The sequence below is a fragment of the Carassius auratus genome, chromosome 35, assembly GCF_003368295.1.
Source record: "Carassius auratus strain Wakin chromosome 35, ASM336829v1, whole genome shotgun sequence".
Taxonomy (NCBI): domain Eukaryota; kingdom Metazoa; phylum Chordata; class Actinopteri; order Cypriniformes; family Cyprinidae; genus Carassius; species Carassius auratus.
This window is the reverse complement of record NC_039277.1, coordinates 11,281,943-11,298,334: the sequence shown is the minus strand read 5'-3', so window position 1 is coordinate 11,298,334 and position 16,392 is coordinate 11,281,943. Positions and strand designations below refer to the sequence as shown.

General features: G+C 36.1%; 1 protein-coding gene across 3 annotated transcripts; it reads right to left on the bottom strand.

The window, feature by feature from the left end:
• Nucleotides 1-800: 800 nt before the first annotated feature.
• Nucleotides 801-14,744, bottom strand: LOC113054385 (CUE domain-containing protein 1-like). 3 transcript variants are annotated; one of them, XM_026219911.1, is made up of 13 exons: nucleotides 14,462-14,744; nucleotides 11,820-12,006; nucleotides 8,694-8,864; nucleotides 7,110-7,694; nucleotides 6,891-7,021; nucleotides 5,076-5,202; nucleotides 4,492-4,723; nucleotides 2,624-2,689; nucleotides 2,237-2,326; nucleotides 2,004-2,148; nucleotides 1,733-1,791; nucleotides 1,552-1,624; nucleotides 801-1,465 (listed from the first exon to the last, which is right to left on the bottom strand). In XM_026219911.1, coding segments are annotated over exons 4-13 (1,233 nt in total). In that variant the 5' UTR covers nucleotides 7,419-7,694; nucleotides 8,694-8,864; nucleotides 11,820-12,006; nucleotides 14,462-14,744; the 3' UTR covers nucleotides 801-1,464. The 3 variants fall into 3 exon arrangements, with proteins under 3 accessions (XP_026075696.1, XP_026075697.1, XP_026075695.1); XM_026219912.1 differs by lacking the exons at nucleotides 11,820-12,006; nucleotides 14,462-14,744 and having other exon boundaries at nucleotides 2,055-2,148; nucleotides 8,694-9,638; XM_026219910.1 differs by lacking the exons at nucleotides 11,820-12,006; nucleotides 14,462-14,744 and having other exon boundaries at nucleotides 8,694-9,636.
• Between the last annotated feature and the right edge of the window lie 1,648 nt (nucleotides 14,745-16,392).

Sequence of the window (16,392 nt, the reverse complement as noted above, 5' to 3'; positions counted from 1 at the left end):
TTATCTATTTGCATATATATCTATATTTTTAGAGATGTTTGTTGCTGATTAGTTTGGTCACTGAAGCAGACAGTTGGTTGTTTTTCGCTGGCCGATATGATACTGACACCTAGCGTCGTGGATACAGCATCACGCAAAAGCAAAACTTGGCATTTTTCCGAAGTCATTGTAAAAATCTTAATTGATTTATTCCATAAGTGGAAAAATTTTAATAAAAGGGAAATTGTCAATACAAAATGAGATTGTCATATATGACTGGAACGTCTGGTCCGCCCCCAAGAGTAGACCCGAGATGTAAAACATAAGCTTTTACAAGAGTGATGATATTAGATTTCTCTTTATGGAAATGTCAGTGATTTCAAAGATATTTTGTGAGACCTGCTATTAATTTCTTTTATTGTAAAACTTTTTACTGAGGAAAAAAATCTATATGCGCCTTTAAATCGTAACATCCCTCTGCAGAGTTTATATCATGCAACGAGTTATCATAAAATAGCCTGACTAAATCTATATTTATAAGACACGTTTTTCATAAAACTGATATATTTTTAAACATTGGGTAAAAATTCTTCTCATTTTTAAATGTGAAAATCCCCTTATGGTTTGGCCTTATGGCACATATGTTGTGATGTTCTCTGCTGGTTCTTGTAAGAATGAAAACACAAGAGCACAACCCAAGTAAGCACCAATGTTTTGAAACAAAACTGTTTATCATCCTAAATGTTTGACTTTGTAACTTTGCGCATATGAAGAGTTTCATCCCTTCTGCAAACGAATTATTAAAGGACAAACAAGGATGTGTTGCTCTCAAAATGTAATTTAATAACAAACTACATCATCCTTTGAAAATCAATATCAATTTACAGTGAGCTGACAGCTCTAAACTCTGAAAATTACAATTTAGTTTTAATAATTAGCCTACTATCCCAGTTTAAATACACAAAAAACAGACCTTACTTTACACTAAGAATAAAATCAGCATGATTTTAAATTGTGATTTGGTTGAAAACACAGCAACTTAAATTGTATAACACATTTTAAACCAATCTCCCAGTTATCAAAATAAAACCTATCAGATAATATAATGAGAATTTAAAAGAGGTTTATCTATAAACATCAAAGGAACTGTATATAGACTCCAGGCCATTACAATTACTCCTGAGATAAACACAGATTTTCTTATCAAGCTGAGCAATGAGGTTTGTGCTTGTGGATGTTCTGAGTCCCGAGGCCCAGCACAGCATTCTTCTAAACACCACCAGATCTGCTACACCACATGACAGTCCTAAACTAGACTGTTGAACCAGAATATTACAAACAATATAGAACTATGATGATTTTATGGTTCAGGTTTAATAAAGCATTGCAGGAAACTAATGAGTAAAATCTCGATCATCATGACGCTTTAGTCTTCAGAGCTCTCTAAAGCAGACAACATCGGCAGCTCCGGCCAGGATTCATCCATCTGTCAAAAATCATAAAAAAATATGTGCCAATTATCCATATTCGTCCAATGATGTAAAGATGATAAGTGTATTTGTGAGCACTTACCATGACATCACTTCCTTTGACTCCTCCCCTTCGTCTCTTTCTGAAAGTCTCTTAAGTTTGTTGTCATCCTCAGCTTATAGACACAAACATATTTCCACTTTACGAGGTTTCACCAAATATTATACATTTTATGAAGTGCCGATATATTTCACATTTGCATTTAGATAAAGGGAATATTTACCCGAAGGCGGCCCCTCTACTTCTTCCAGGAGATTGACGATGGAGGTTGCAGAGCCTTGACTGAGAGCAAGTCAAGGACCAAACACACTATAGGTTTAAAACTACAATGCCATATAGCTTAGAAGATGTATTCTAGCATTTTTAACTTAAAAAAAGTATAGCTTTTAATTCATACAATACATATCAGAACAAGAAGATCAAAAAATCATATTTAGACATGCACTGACATTACACTGAATCTAGTAGTTATAGGAACAAAAAACACAACATACATAGAAGCAAACTCCAGGCAGCGACTGTCGGGGCTGGACATGTGAGGATATGACTGGTGTTTGGAGAAAGCTCGCTTTTTGGACTTCTTTCTTCTGGTCTTCTCCGAGAATGATCTGGCAATTTCAAAAAGCTTCTTCCTTGTAGCTGCAGGTAATAACGCAGTGATCAAAAAGGGCCAAGAGCTCAAGCCATTACATGAACTTGCTGTTAAACTTTGTCTGCGTTTTCCTACATTTGCCCATGTGCTTGAGTTTCTCCAGGAATAAGGCATCGTCAGAGACTGATGAACAGGCCTCCTCAGACCCCGAGACACAATTATCACCTACATCAAGAGTTAGACAACATATGGTTGCTCACATTTACCAATCACATTTTCTCCTTTGCGTTCGGCAGATGATTAAATAATGACAGATTTTTTTTTTTTTTTGTTAAACAGACTAATTTAACCTTATGATAAAAAAAAATTGTTAAATGCTGCAAAAGTGTAGAATGTGGTCCCTGTAGGCCGTTATCTGTGTGTTGTTTTATGTGGCGGCACCGACAGGTTCAGATGAAGCTTCCTGTCAGTGTTTGTGTGGCAGAAATGGCTGATGGATGGATGAAGATGAAGGGAATCTACCTTCGGCGGAGTTCTCTGTGCAAGCGGATGAATGACCACACTGTGCTTTCTCGCACCTCTGATGATCTAAAACACAGCAGGTAACAGGGTCACTGAGGGCAGGTGAAGATCGGTCGCTCCAGAGTGGAGACAGTGGAGTGAACAACACAACACTGCACACAGTGAGCGGTTCACACACACAACCCTCTGGGGTTCATTTAAAAGGCACTTTAGCAGAATGATAGGAGTGATAGTTTGCAAATATGAGAATGAAAAACATTGCAAATCTTTTTGCAAATAGAAAGGTAGAAATTATATTTCATTATATTAATCATCCTAAAGGTAGGTAAGGTGAGGAAGAAATTTTGGGAGGAACTAAAACTTTGAGGGGGCACAAAATAGGTAAAAAAAAAGGTGCTTGAATGCAATGTTGGTTAATGAGATCTTGGCTGTGAACAGGGTATCTGCAGGATTTATAAGCTCAAATTTAAGACCACCACAAATAAAATTAATATCACATGAGCAGGGCAGGGCAATGTCTATAGTGACATATTGAACTGTAAAATGACTGTAAAAAGCATGATTACAGGTTTTCACAATTTTGTTTTATATATATAAAGTTATAAACTTCACATTTCAGAATTTAAACTATTTTTAAGAAAATCGCTGAATCAAAATGATCAATTATTATATTAATTGAAACAACTATTACAAATAAATTATTATATTAATTAAGTAGCGTATAAATATATTTTACGGTCTAAATTGTTTAGATTTTTCTAATGCATTATCTTTTTGTCGATCCACCAGTTCACATTTACAAATGTGTGTTTGCTGCATAAAAACATGGGCTGATTTTCACATTGGTCTGAACAAAACCAGCAGACTTATTGAAAATGCAAATTCATTCTCTGCCAGCAGGTGGCGCTTTCGGAATTGCAGAAATACAGTAGTTCCTCCAATAGCAGCAGAAAACAAAGCAGTGACTTTGAAACATACAGAGCTCCAGTTTAATCAATTAATTCATCGCCTTCTGAAGTTTAATCTTTACAATAAGTCATACCGCAACTCTTGTCTTTCCATTGCCAAATTTAAGACCTCTTGAAATCATAATAAATAAGACTTTCTTGTACCATTTAAGACTGTTTATGGCCTTAATTTTGACTAACTGTAAGACTTTTAAGGACCTGCAGAAACCCTGTATGAATGACAGATTTCCCTCACACTGAGAAATCCAAACATTATTTCATTTTATGTGAAGTATGTTTGAAAAATGAGTGTTTGAGTGACAGTGGGCAAGGTGTCTCTGACCTAGTTACACTAAACCTTTAGGAGGGAAAGGTCTGAAAAATTTCACCAAAAAAACTGAATGATAATAAAAATTTAAATCCATTTAATTCACTTCTAAAAGTGTTTAAAAATTTACGATTAGGTCTACAGTAAATATAATGGAAACAGAATTTAATTAAGTATAAATAAATTCATATGAATAATAGAGTAACGTACTTTTAATTTAATTGTAATTAAATGTTGGTATACAATTCTATTTTGTAAATGCATGAAACCTATTTGTTAACAATTTCTGGCTTTGTAATTTTTTTAAAACAATAACGTTATAATAAAATCTTCTGGTAAAGCAGCAGACTTTTTTCTGGTGGTCTATGTTGGTCTCTCCAATTATTTAGTCTGCTTACACTCCACCACTTTCTGCATTTCATTTTTTTTTTCACATTTCCATAATCCATTTAACTCAGATGTTCATCACAATATGTGGGAAAAATTATGTTGCCACTTCCTTTACATATATAAACAACTATATAAACAATAGAAGTCAATATGAAATTCACATTGAGGTCAGCATATTTGTGTGTGTGTGTGTGTGTGTGTACCTATCTCCAGAGCTATGAGGAAGTCTCTGTTACGCTGTAGCTCTTTCATGAACTCCTGATTCTGCAGAAAAAGGGCTATTCGCTCATCCTCCAAGTATTGTTTCAACTTCCTGTCCTGTTCAGATGACCAAACGCCACCTGACAGGGCAATACTGCTGGATGAAAGCTGCGTCAGGGATGACAGTGAGGAAGAGGAGGAGGAGGAAGGCTGAGACAGGTTGCTCTGAGATCGCTGCAGGGGGAAAGAAATCAATAATGACATTTTTACTGTCAAATGAATTGCCCTTATCTGGTCTTAAATTTACTGAATTAAGGCCCTAAAATAAAGATGTAATGCTCAACTCAAGATTTTTGTTTGTAATTTTGAATGAAATGTTGGCTGAAAAAAATGGAACGAGTTAAATGCATCAAAAATATTATATGCATGATATGGCCAGTGTATGAACCCAGTGAATTTGGAAGGAATTTGAATCTGGATCTGAATCTAAATCTTTGAATCTGGATCTTAATGTTTGCTAATGTAAACGCATGATATTCAGCCAAGATTTTAATACCGAATACATGTTAATGGTTTATAAATCCACCTGAAGACTTTCTGACTGCTGAGGCAGGATACGCAGGAAGTCATCAGGGAGGTTGCCTAGTAACGGTGGATTCCAGTTCCTGTGTCTGCCGACCTGCTGATGCCCAGGAGGGGGATAATCATCGAACCTGACAAAATGAGTATAAAATAAAACTAATTCTTCTTATGAAACACACTCTTAAAATAAGAAAGGCCTGATGGGATTCTCATCTTGGGATTTAAAGGCACTGTTGTTTGCGGAGTTCACTTACTAATAGATCAGTAACTGTTTCCATCCATATATTTTATGAGACTTTTTGTGCGCTTGATGGAAATGCCAAGATGTGCATAAAATCGTATGCGCTCTGCTGAGGTGGAATAAATTCCTCAGTGCTCAGATGATTGGATGAGTGCACTAACCAGTGGACTAATGTCTTTGTACACCATCTCAAATGTTGCTTTAGTCAATCTGTAGTCCCTGAGCAAAAGTCTGTCATCAAAAAAGTTTGGTTACCTCACAAATCTGTCCCACACAATCCCAAACATCAGGTATCCTGCTCCAAACGCAAGATAACCTGACAACTGCTGGTTGTTACTGGACTTTGTCTGTGAGCTCTGAATGCAAGTCATTTATTATGGATGAGATCAGAAGCTACAATGGCTTCTTCAGTTGCAGTAGCATTTCTTTTGATTCTCAAATGTTTTATATATTCCTTTTTTTTTAAAGTTAAATTATCAACTTTGAATGTACTATGTAGTCTTCAAGACTTTGATGCTTTGATGTAGTAATATCAAACTAATAAGGGACTTACTTAGAAACTGTTTATTCACTAAATAACTTGTTAGTTTAAATGGTTTACACAACAAAGCAGCAGACTAAACTTGAGAAGTAAAGCACATCAGTTCAAAATGGTTATATAGACTAGCAAGCATTGCTAGCATTAGCATTGTTTTAACATGCTGCTAACATACATAAGCATGTTGCTAGCATGTTTTGACATGTTAGTAGTTATTTTTATAAGGTTTAACACATTGCGAGAATGTTTTAACATTTGGCTAGCATAATTTAGCACATTGCTAGCATGTTTGAGCAGATTTTTACATTAAACTTTAAATTATATATTTTAGCACGTTATACCAAGGTAGTTGTTAGGCTTTGCTAGTGATATGAAAGCTAGCCTGAAGGAGTTATTGGATGAAAGTTTTCACCCTCTCAAATGAAGTCTGTGGGAATTTGGGCCTGTTTAGAAAGTCCCTTATGGAAATTCCATAAACTACAGTTAGGAAAAAGTTTGAAAAAAAAAGAAGAGTAGAATACACGGAGTAAGAAACTCACAAAAATCTGTGCAGAGTTTGGGGATCGGAGCCTGAAAGTCTAGACTGCATTCATTTTATACATTTGGTCTCAGAAGAAGAAGAATAAGAAGAAAAATCTTAAATTGTGGATCAATTTGAGGTGAATACATTTGTTAACCAATAGAAAGTCATAAACTTTAGAGCACATTTACCGAATAAATTCCTTAATGAACAACAAAAAGCTTATGTGACTTTGAATCAGCAGATAATTTGACTGGATAACCAATGGACCAATCTCATTGTACAGCATCTCAAATCTTGTTTTTATTCTTTTTCTTAAATGCCTGGTCCTAAGTCTGCCATCAGAATAATTTGGTGTGAAGAAAAGTAAGAATAAATAGTAGCAGAATTTTTTTTCAAGTCAACATAAAAAGCATTTCAACAAAGTGAATGCAGATACAATGTCTCTCTCACAGGTTAAAGTCTACTGTTATTATTAGTCATTTTTCCAACAGGAAACATGATTAGTTGTTTTTCTTGCCTGGGTGGTGGTGTGGATGGAACATCTGCAGGATGTTTTCTGTCATAGATGTGCATGTCGTAGGAGGGCGGCGCGTAGACGGGTGGAGGCTCCTCATCTGAGCTGTCCGGCTCCAGTGTTCTTTCCAGGATCTGCAGGAGAAAAAAGGGAAGATTCTTTTGTGCACACAGATCTAAAAATGCCACACTTTTAGATCTCATTAAAAGTTTCTAGACTCACCTCTGGAGGGATGCTGTCCTCAGAATCCGAGCTGTCATCCGTGGCCTTGCTGTCCAGGCTCATCTGCAGTAGCTGGTCAATGGTGGAGTCGACAGCACCATGGTTGGCTCTCAAGACACACTCAATAACCTCATGCTTCATGCTGGGGAACATCGTCTTAAAGTCATCCATAGCCTGGGTAAACTCCAAACGCCGGACCTGATGTGGAGGCCTTCTGTTATTGAGCTCTCGTGATCCATCGTCGCTCCCTCGTGTACCACTGCCATGGTTACTGTTCGCATTACTCCGGCGGAAAAGACTGGTCATCATTTACAGCACCTCCCTCCCACTCAGAGCTGCCCATTCACTGCAATGATCCCACCCGTTGACCTATGCACCGCCTCCGGACACACCTGTTATCCACTCATGATGCCTCTGGAGGTAAGCTTCCGTATACAGAGGGGCAGCATTGGATGAACCTTTCTTCTGCTGCTGATAGCTAAGACTCAACCACATCCACGGCTGGCTGGGATTCCCAGAATGCCTTGCTCTCGCTCTCACAGTCAACCTCAAGCGAAGTACAAACAGCGGCCCACTCCTGAAGACCTACATTAGAACAGCAAAATGTTAAACATTGCTTATATTGAGAGAAAAAAATTGTTGAAAGAAATACGCAAAAACATATTTAAATATAACATATATAACATGTAGTCTCTCTTTTAATATGAACACTGTTATTTTAGTATTATTTAATATATATAATATTATATTAATTATAAGTATTTTGAATGTGATTTTGTTTTCTATATTCAGTTTTTATTTGAACTTGACTTTTTATTATATTATGTTCTTTTGTCATTTTTATTTGTTTTTGTGCATGGATTTTTTTCTTTTTTTATAGGTTTTATTTATTTTTTTATTTCAGTTTAATAATGTTAATACTTCAACCTTACATGTTTATTTATAAAAAAAAAATTTCATCAAGTCACCCAGGCAATTTAAAATGTATGTTTTTTTATATTGTATATTTAAGCTTTGTTTCAATAACCAAAAATGATTTTTAATAGATTTACTTTTAGTTAACAGAAGCAACACTGAATATGAAGCCCCAAAAACAGAATGTATATATGTATTTGTATTTATTTTAGTAGATACTTTGACCTTTGCCTTCTAATCGTCTAATTGTGTGTCTATCAGTGTGCGGACATTTTTAGTTTTTTTAGTGGATCAAATTTTTCTTGATTTACACTCCTGAGAATGGACTGGTTATCTTTTGGGAGCACATACAAAATCTTTTTTTTTTGATATAGTTCTTTACTTTACATATTTACATTTTTTTGTTTTTTTTTATAAAATGAATAATTTTAAATCGTGAATCATTCATGCACACATGAATAGCATGAGTCATACAGTGGATGGTCCCCATTGGACATTAAATGGATCAGGGTCATTAACAAACAAGGCTTCCATAAAAGATAGGATAGGTATCTTTAGGTACTCTTCAAAAGGGCACATTTTGCCCTCTCACCATACATGATCAGACACTGGACTCATGATGTAATCATGTGCTTCACATGTCCCTATATGTTTCTATTCCCTACTTACCGTCTCTCTGCAGAGGAGATGCAGACTCACACCAAAAGATCCACCAGGAAGCAACTAATGCCAGCAGGATAAACCTTTAACTCCCATCACAGGCTACAGGCTCCTCCATAAAATCCATCAACGGAGAGGTTCGGATATCCCTCGCTCCCATTTTCATCGCTCCACATTAATCTGCACCCAAAACCAAACAGGCAGCGCTAAATATAGCCAGAGACTCTGGCACAGTTAGCCAGCGAGGCTCAGGAACAGTAGCAGCTTAGTGATGTATCTCTGAAGAAGGGCGGCTGTGCCCTTGTGAATAACATGCAGCAAAGCCTGACGTCATCCATAGTTAATACGCCCGCTGAGCTGATATCGGTTAAGCAGGGGTCCGTGTGACCCACTGAGACAGATTAGAGCCAGAGGAATGCCACACAGCGCAGGATCTGATGGATAATTGTGAAAGAGATCTCAGCATGGTGGAGATGTCATCATAATCGGGGCAATCATCCTTCCGGTGCAACACAGGAAAGCTTGTTATTTTAAATTACGGCCATCATCAACAGTCAATGTGATCGGAGGCTGCTGGTCTTGTCTCCATGGCAACCCCCGTGACTATCAATCTCGCAGTCGTTGGACCCTCGGAGTAAGTGATTCATTAAGAAAACTCAGAATAAACCACAGCAGTGGTGTTAAAGTGCCAAACCCGATTTAAAGCTTCAGTCAATCTTGCCGTTTGGTCACACACTTGATATGAAATCAGTAAAAGCTGCACTGTAAGTGGAAAGCTTTTCAGATTCAAAACAACTCCAACCTAATTGAATTGTGTGAAGGAAGAAATTCTATCATTTAGACACCTCCATGTTGTTTCAAGGCGGAATTACATTTTTATAAAACATACCCTAAAATAATCTATGAAGGCCTGTTCAAACCAGAAGAGTTAATTATAACAATAACAAAACTAGCATCCACACCAGTGCATTCTGTTCATAATTTTGTCGACTTCCTTAAATGCTCACACTCTTTAAAGCATAATAAATTCAGAATGGCTATCATCATTGTGAAAAGTGATTCCAACTATATTGATCTTCCATGTCGTTATCATTATGGTGTGGATTCTGCTGTTCCTTTGCACTTACAGAATGATGTTTACATAACTATATTTATCATCTTCTGCTTGAAAAGGGTTTAAATTGAAAACTGATGAATCACTGACTCAGTGAGTTTAATTCAAAAATTGAATCAGTAAGTTTTCTGAATCAATCATGAATCAGATCAACTGATTTGACTCAAAAGAGTGATTCATAAATAAAGGTTCCAGAAGGGGGTTTTCGGAGCAATGCCATTTCTGGTTCCCCAAAGAACCTTTCAGTGAACAGTTCTTAAAATAACCTTTTTTTTGGGGGGTGTTATATTTATTTAAAAGTTGAATGAATCTTTCTTGACTCATTTTGGAACAGAACATAGAGTAAGTGTGAAGCTGGGAGACACACGACAACCCCGTTATTAATAATGAGCTATAAACAAAGCTTTAATGAAATTTAGAAGGAGCCCCTGCCAAAATGATCCTAGTCTCCCTTTCTGTATTACTCTGCCAAATTCAGATGCTTTTTCTGGCTGATTCAGCAGCCAAGAGGAGAGTGAAATCCAAGCGGGCAGATTGTGGTGTCTGACACGGAGAGCTGTTATCACCACAGGAGTCGACTGTGGGTTCTTGCTTATGTCAGAACACATGCCTGGTGTCTACGTATAAAAGCAGCAGCACGTTCACTGGCACATCTCTGCTATCATTAGCTCTAATGGGGCCAAACCCATGAGGATAAATTCCAGTAGTTGCTTACACAATTTGTAAGATTTTGTTTTAATTCATTTTATAAGAGCAGAAATGAAAATAGACTGCACTGAAAAGATGCAAGCATTTCCCCAAATGTTAATACAAGCAGGCTTTTGTAATGTTCAGCCCAAAGAAAAAGGGAACAGTTGCATAGTGTGCACTGAACCGAAAGAACGAGCAGGGCTTTGACACTTGTCCTTGTTTCTGACCTGGATCCACTGAGATAGAAGGAGAAAAGTGAAGATGAGAGGACAGGAAGGAACAGTGCAGAGGGGAGGTGACAGTCAAGTACCTTAAAAATAGCGTTTATACTAATACTGAGACAATCAAGTTATACTTTACCTCAAAAACATAAAACTTTTTTTTACTAACATTCTGTTAATCTTATTTTGTATTCCACAGGTGAAAGAAATACAATGCAAAAATTTGAAATGACATGAGGGCAAGGGGAGCTTTTTGGGATGGACTATACCTTTAATAGAATCTCTGCTCTTAAAGAGGTCCTATTATGCTCTTTTACAAATCTTGACTTTATCTCTCCTAAGTCTGGCATGAACGGCTGGAAAAGTTTCTGTATCAAATGAAGGCCCGCCTTCTGAAATACAAAATGCCCTGTGATTGGTTAGCTGGGCCAGTGTGTATTGTGATTGGCAGCACTTGGCGTCTGGTCGGGAAATGTCATGCCCCTTACCATAGCCACACTTGCGAGCTTCTGTGTAAATACTGCATCAAAATCAAATCAATTCACTCAAAAAAACTCAAACAACAACATTACAGACTAACTACAATTGAAAAGCATAATAAGACCCCTTTAAGCCATAATATAATGATACTAAAAACTATATTAGAGGCATGTGGTCACTCATGGACCCTATCCCAGGATTCATTGAGTGGAATAAAACTCAATGAATAAAATAAAAAAATCTCATACTTTCTTCTTCTTCCTTTTACTAGTTAAAAAAAAATTTACACTACATTTTCTCTGGAAAAAAAAAAGATGTGCACAAAAAAAACTGCTGTAAATACCACACAGTACTACATAGTAAAATATTATCATTATTATAATTTAATTATTACATAGACATAAATGGACCAGAGACACAGATGTGTTAATTCCATCACATCATACTGTAGCAACATAACAGCACCCTAATTTATGAGTCCGGCACTATATAGGGCGTTATTAACCACACTAATGCCTGTCTGGCTAGAGAATTATAACTGAACAGTGCTTAATTTATCTTAATAAATGCATAATCAAATCAAATGACAGAGAAAGAAGCAGCAGACTAAGGAGACGAAAGAGATCTTACCATCTGAAGAGATCGGCTCTGATCACATTACTCGATGCTGCATTCCTCCATGTTGTATATAATCAGTGATTGTGTGTGACAGTGTGTGACAGCAGCGCTCCAGCTCGTCAGATGGTGGATCTTTATCGGCTCTTGAGAGAATGAGCTGTGGGCAGATTATCCTCCTCTTACCGCACTCAAGAGCAACCTAGTGGATACAGGTGAGTAAAGCATCCCAGCATTCATTACAAAAGATCAAATCAACCCCATTGCATAACTATTCATTCATTTATTCATTTACATATGAAAAAAATATAACAGTATTATATTCAACAAGAATCAGAAGATTTTTTAAAATAAATTAAAATTTTTATTCAGCCAGGATAAATTCAATTGATCAAACATCAAAGACAAAAACAAAAAGTGTATTTCAAATGAATGGTGTTTTATGAACGTTCTATTATTTACATAATCCAAAATTTATATGCATCAAGGTGTCCACAAAATTAATTTTAAGCAGTACAACTGTTTTCAACATTGATAATAATAAGAAATGTTTCTTAAGCACCAAAATCAATGTACTGGAATGATTTCTGAAGGATCATGTGATGCTGAAGACCGGAGTAATGGCTATTAAAATACATTTTAGATTATTCATATATTCAAATAGAAATTAGTTATTTTATTTCACGATAGTACTGTTTTTTTATTGTATATTTGGATTCAGCAGTATATAGACCTGCTTCAAAAATATTTTAAAATCTTGCGTATATACTCATTCGCATTCAAAGTTATAAAATAGCCAATAAACACTCTATCTATATTTATATATCTAAAATGCAGGGGCACCACTGAACATCTGCTGAGGGGTATATAAGATCAGTTTTGGCGCCCCCTAAATTCCAGCCCCTAACACTAACTCCAACAGAAAACTTTCTGCAAGTCAATGACCAAAAGCCCATTAACTAGCTTGTGCATGGAAGAATACAAACTCATCAGGGGTAAAAAAAAAAGTGACAAAGGTCCGAACCATCTCCCCCATTTTCAATACCATAGGAAAAAAGTGTGTTATATAAGATCCCCTTCAACTCCAGGTGGTTGAGCTCAGACAATAGAACACTTCTGTTTATTTTATTTTTTACAAACACGTTATATTGCTCACTTTTTAGTTATGTTAATGTAAATAATACTCCTGAAAACTCCCCCGAACTACTACCAATAGTGCAGGCGTGCAGGAAGAGGGGCCGAGGTTGAAGTGCTACAAAGAGCTCTTGCACCATACATTATAGTTATCATTTTTTATCCGCTTAGAAAATCGCTACATTTTATTTTGTGTCACCATACTTAGTGTAATTACTCATGTAACTGTATTTAAATAGGGAAAACATGGAAGTGTTTGGTAGCTTCTAAATTCATCTTTGTTTGAATCCTAAGGAATGAATGTTGCTAAGCTAAACGCTAACATAGTGGCGCTGCATGCTTTAGTGATTAAGTGCACGCATTGAGATGGGAGAGGTACGTATGAACTGGTCTAAGTTGAGGGAAAAACATAGTGGAATATGGAAAAATTGTGGTTTTCCTTTAAGTGAAAGATTTCTGCCACCTGGTAGAAAAACAAATATTATTAAAATAAATGTCATGATATTCACACTATGGCCACTAGATGGGGCAGAGGATCATTCATTGCCTCATTTACCATTTCCACTCCGTAATATAGCTCTTTTCACATGTTTTGCTTTTGGATTTATATTTGGATGTTATAAATTGCTACTATAACATCTCAAAATAACCTTTTTTTTGGTCAAAATTCAACATTTTTTTGTACTAAAGTATGAAGTAGCAAGTTTTTACATGAATCACACAAATGACTATTTTAAATTTAAAACTGCAATTTTTGGCTAAATGTGGCTAGTTTGTATCCTTGTTAACAACCTACTAATTTCCTCTTAAATGTAAATCAAATGCCCAATTCCCAACCCTATTGTGACTTCATTTTTTGAGCATTAGAACTGATATTAACGTTAATCACTTATTTGCCCTCTATTAGACAACAATGTCAAATGTTGAATGACTGCATGACTTACAATGAAAAAAAATATAATAATAGCTTGCTAATTTATATTACTTCACTTGTACATTTCTGTATTTGAATGCATAGTTTTTCTTTTCTCCTTTGTCTTTTCTGTTCTGCGTCCCAGAGCGTTTCTCTCCTCTATTCATTTTGGTCATGTGACTCTGTCTGTGGCGGTAATGTGTCAAAAGGTGAGCGGTTGACATGTACTCCGTTTATAATAAATAATTTTTTGAAGTTATTAAAAATGCATAATAACAATGTTTCATTACATTATTTTTAACAACTAAGCGTTTGATTATTTATAAGGTTTTATTAAAGAACACAATGATCTCGGTAAAATTGCGCCTCCCTTCATGCTGCGTCCCATGCTTAAATTACCCCGTTTTTTGGCCAATGCTCAAACAGAAAACCCCACAATAATATAGCTTATATCGGGCGTAACCACTTTTTTTCTGTTTCAATAATAAATGTAAATGATTTATTACTTAAGTGCTCAATGTTGATGCAACATCCAAATTAGATGTTTTCATGAATATAAATGAACGGAGAGAAATGCTCTTCAAATACTAATACAGCTGCCTGTACTTACAGACACGGGCAGATGGTGAACAGCGGCGCCCCGAAAAAAGCGCAATTGTTCCTTCAGTGGGGCTCATTGTCTTTTATCCCCGTTGTGAGGCGACAGTTATGGGTGAAACAAAAGACCTTGAACCCGAAGCACCTGCTCATGGACACGAGATTAAACCCAGGGCTGATTGTATTGGGATCCCAGGGGCGCGTCACGCCTGATCAAATGATGCGGCAAGCGTGAGGCCGTGAACGCGCACCAATGGAGCCAATGCACATGGAAATTAGTCCTTACGACCAATATGAGATTCTGCTAAGAAAAAAAAAAAAAAAAAAAAAAAAAACAGTATGTGGGGGAGGGGGAGGGGACCATTGGAACAGGGCCAGATGGAGAGCCATGAATTAGAGATGAAAGAGAATTTCTTTTAATATAAAATAATATAAAGCCTCATATTAGGCATTTTAAAACGCAACACATTTTGCAGAGATGTATTTCCACACTTTGTTTCACCAGCAGAAATATTAAGTTTTTGATGCAAAATAAATAATGCATGAATCTACAATAAAAATTCTAGTTATAATCATATAAGTAAATATATGCAAAATAACTAAATAAAATAAAGCCAGAAGTTGGTTCAACAATCAGTGTTTCCAAATCTGACCAGCAAAAATAATTTATTTGAACTAAAAGAATAAATAGAGAATATTATTGAGAATAGATGCTGGTAGATCTTACACACACATGTAGCAGTCATGTTTTACAGTTTTTATTTAGACAATCCAAATAAAAGGCACATAAAACATTGCGCATGTTTACATAGTTATTTCTGACAAACTTACATTTAAAAAAAATGTAGGAATGTTTTTCTTTCTGCTACTCAGAAAGCCTAGTCTTCATATATACAAAATTACCATTGTTAATGTACTAATACAAAAGTTTTATAAAAGGTTATTTTGCTTTTCTTCGCTCACATGTCTATCTGTTCTCTAAGATCTTCTGATCTAAACACTTCTGTACAAACATATACATTCAACCGCTTTCACAGGGGCTCCAAAAATCATCCAGTTCATCAAATGAATCAAAACAAAAAACATTAGACTCAATTCAAAAATGTTCACTTCATTGGATTTCATAATTGGTTTCAATTTGGCAAATAAAAGAGGCAATTGTAATGCATCTACCATGAAATGCAGAAATGTGCATTCTCACTCTCCCACAAAGTAAACGATAGAAACATGCTTTTGTTTGTTCTAGTGTGATGGGAAATTCAAATGCTTCACACACACACACACAAACACACACACGGATCACGGATTCATTGTGTCTGATCAGGAAAAAGCATACCCTTCCTGAGACTCAGTGCTGGGGTGGACGGCATCCATTCAGACACTCCAGATCATCACATCACATAATGCGGCGGGAAAACTACCCACAAAAAAAAATTGGCATACAAGTCGAATAATTAGTGTTTTCACTACAGCAGTCTTCTCTCTGGCACCTGCTCCATCCACAGGAAGCATGTAGAGGAAGTGGCCGATATATACCTAAATTCCTTCACATTGATGACAGGTCCGTGTAGTGAATTACAGTTCACACTTCCTACTTTATACTATTGTTCTCATTAACACAAAACAATTAAACTCTTTAGTCCACACAGCCCAGCACGTAACCACCCACCACAGTGTAGAAATTTCCAGAGGCAGTCTGTAAACATTCTCCATTATTTCAGAATGAAGACATGCGTTTTATTTTAAATGGTGTTTCTGGGCTTTAGCTACGGGAAACAATGGTCTACAAAATCCAAAACACTGGAGCCAAATAAAATGAGCAGGATGGTGCTGCTGTTGAAATAACACATAAAAAAAAAAAAAAAAAAAAAAAAAAAAAAACAAACGTACAAAAACATTAACAAAAAAAAAAACAAAACATAACAAAAAAAAAAACAACAACAG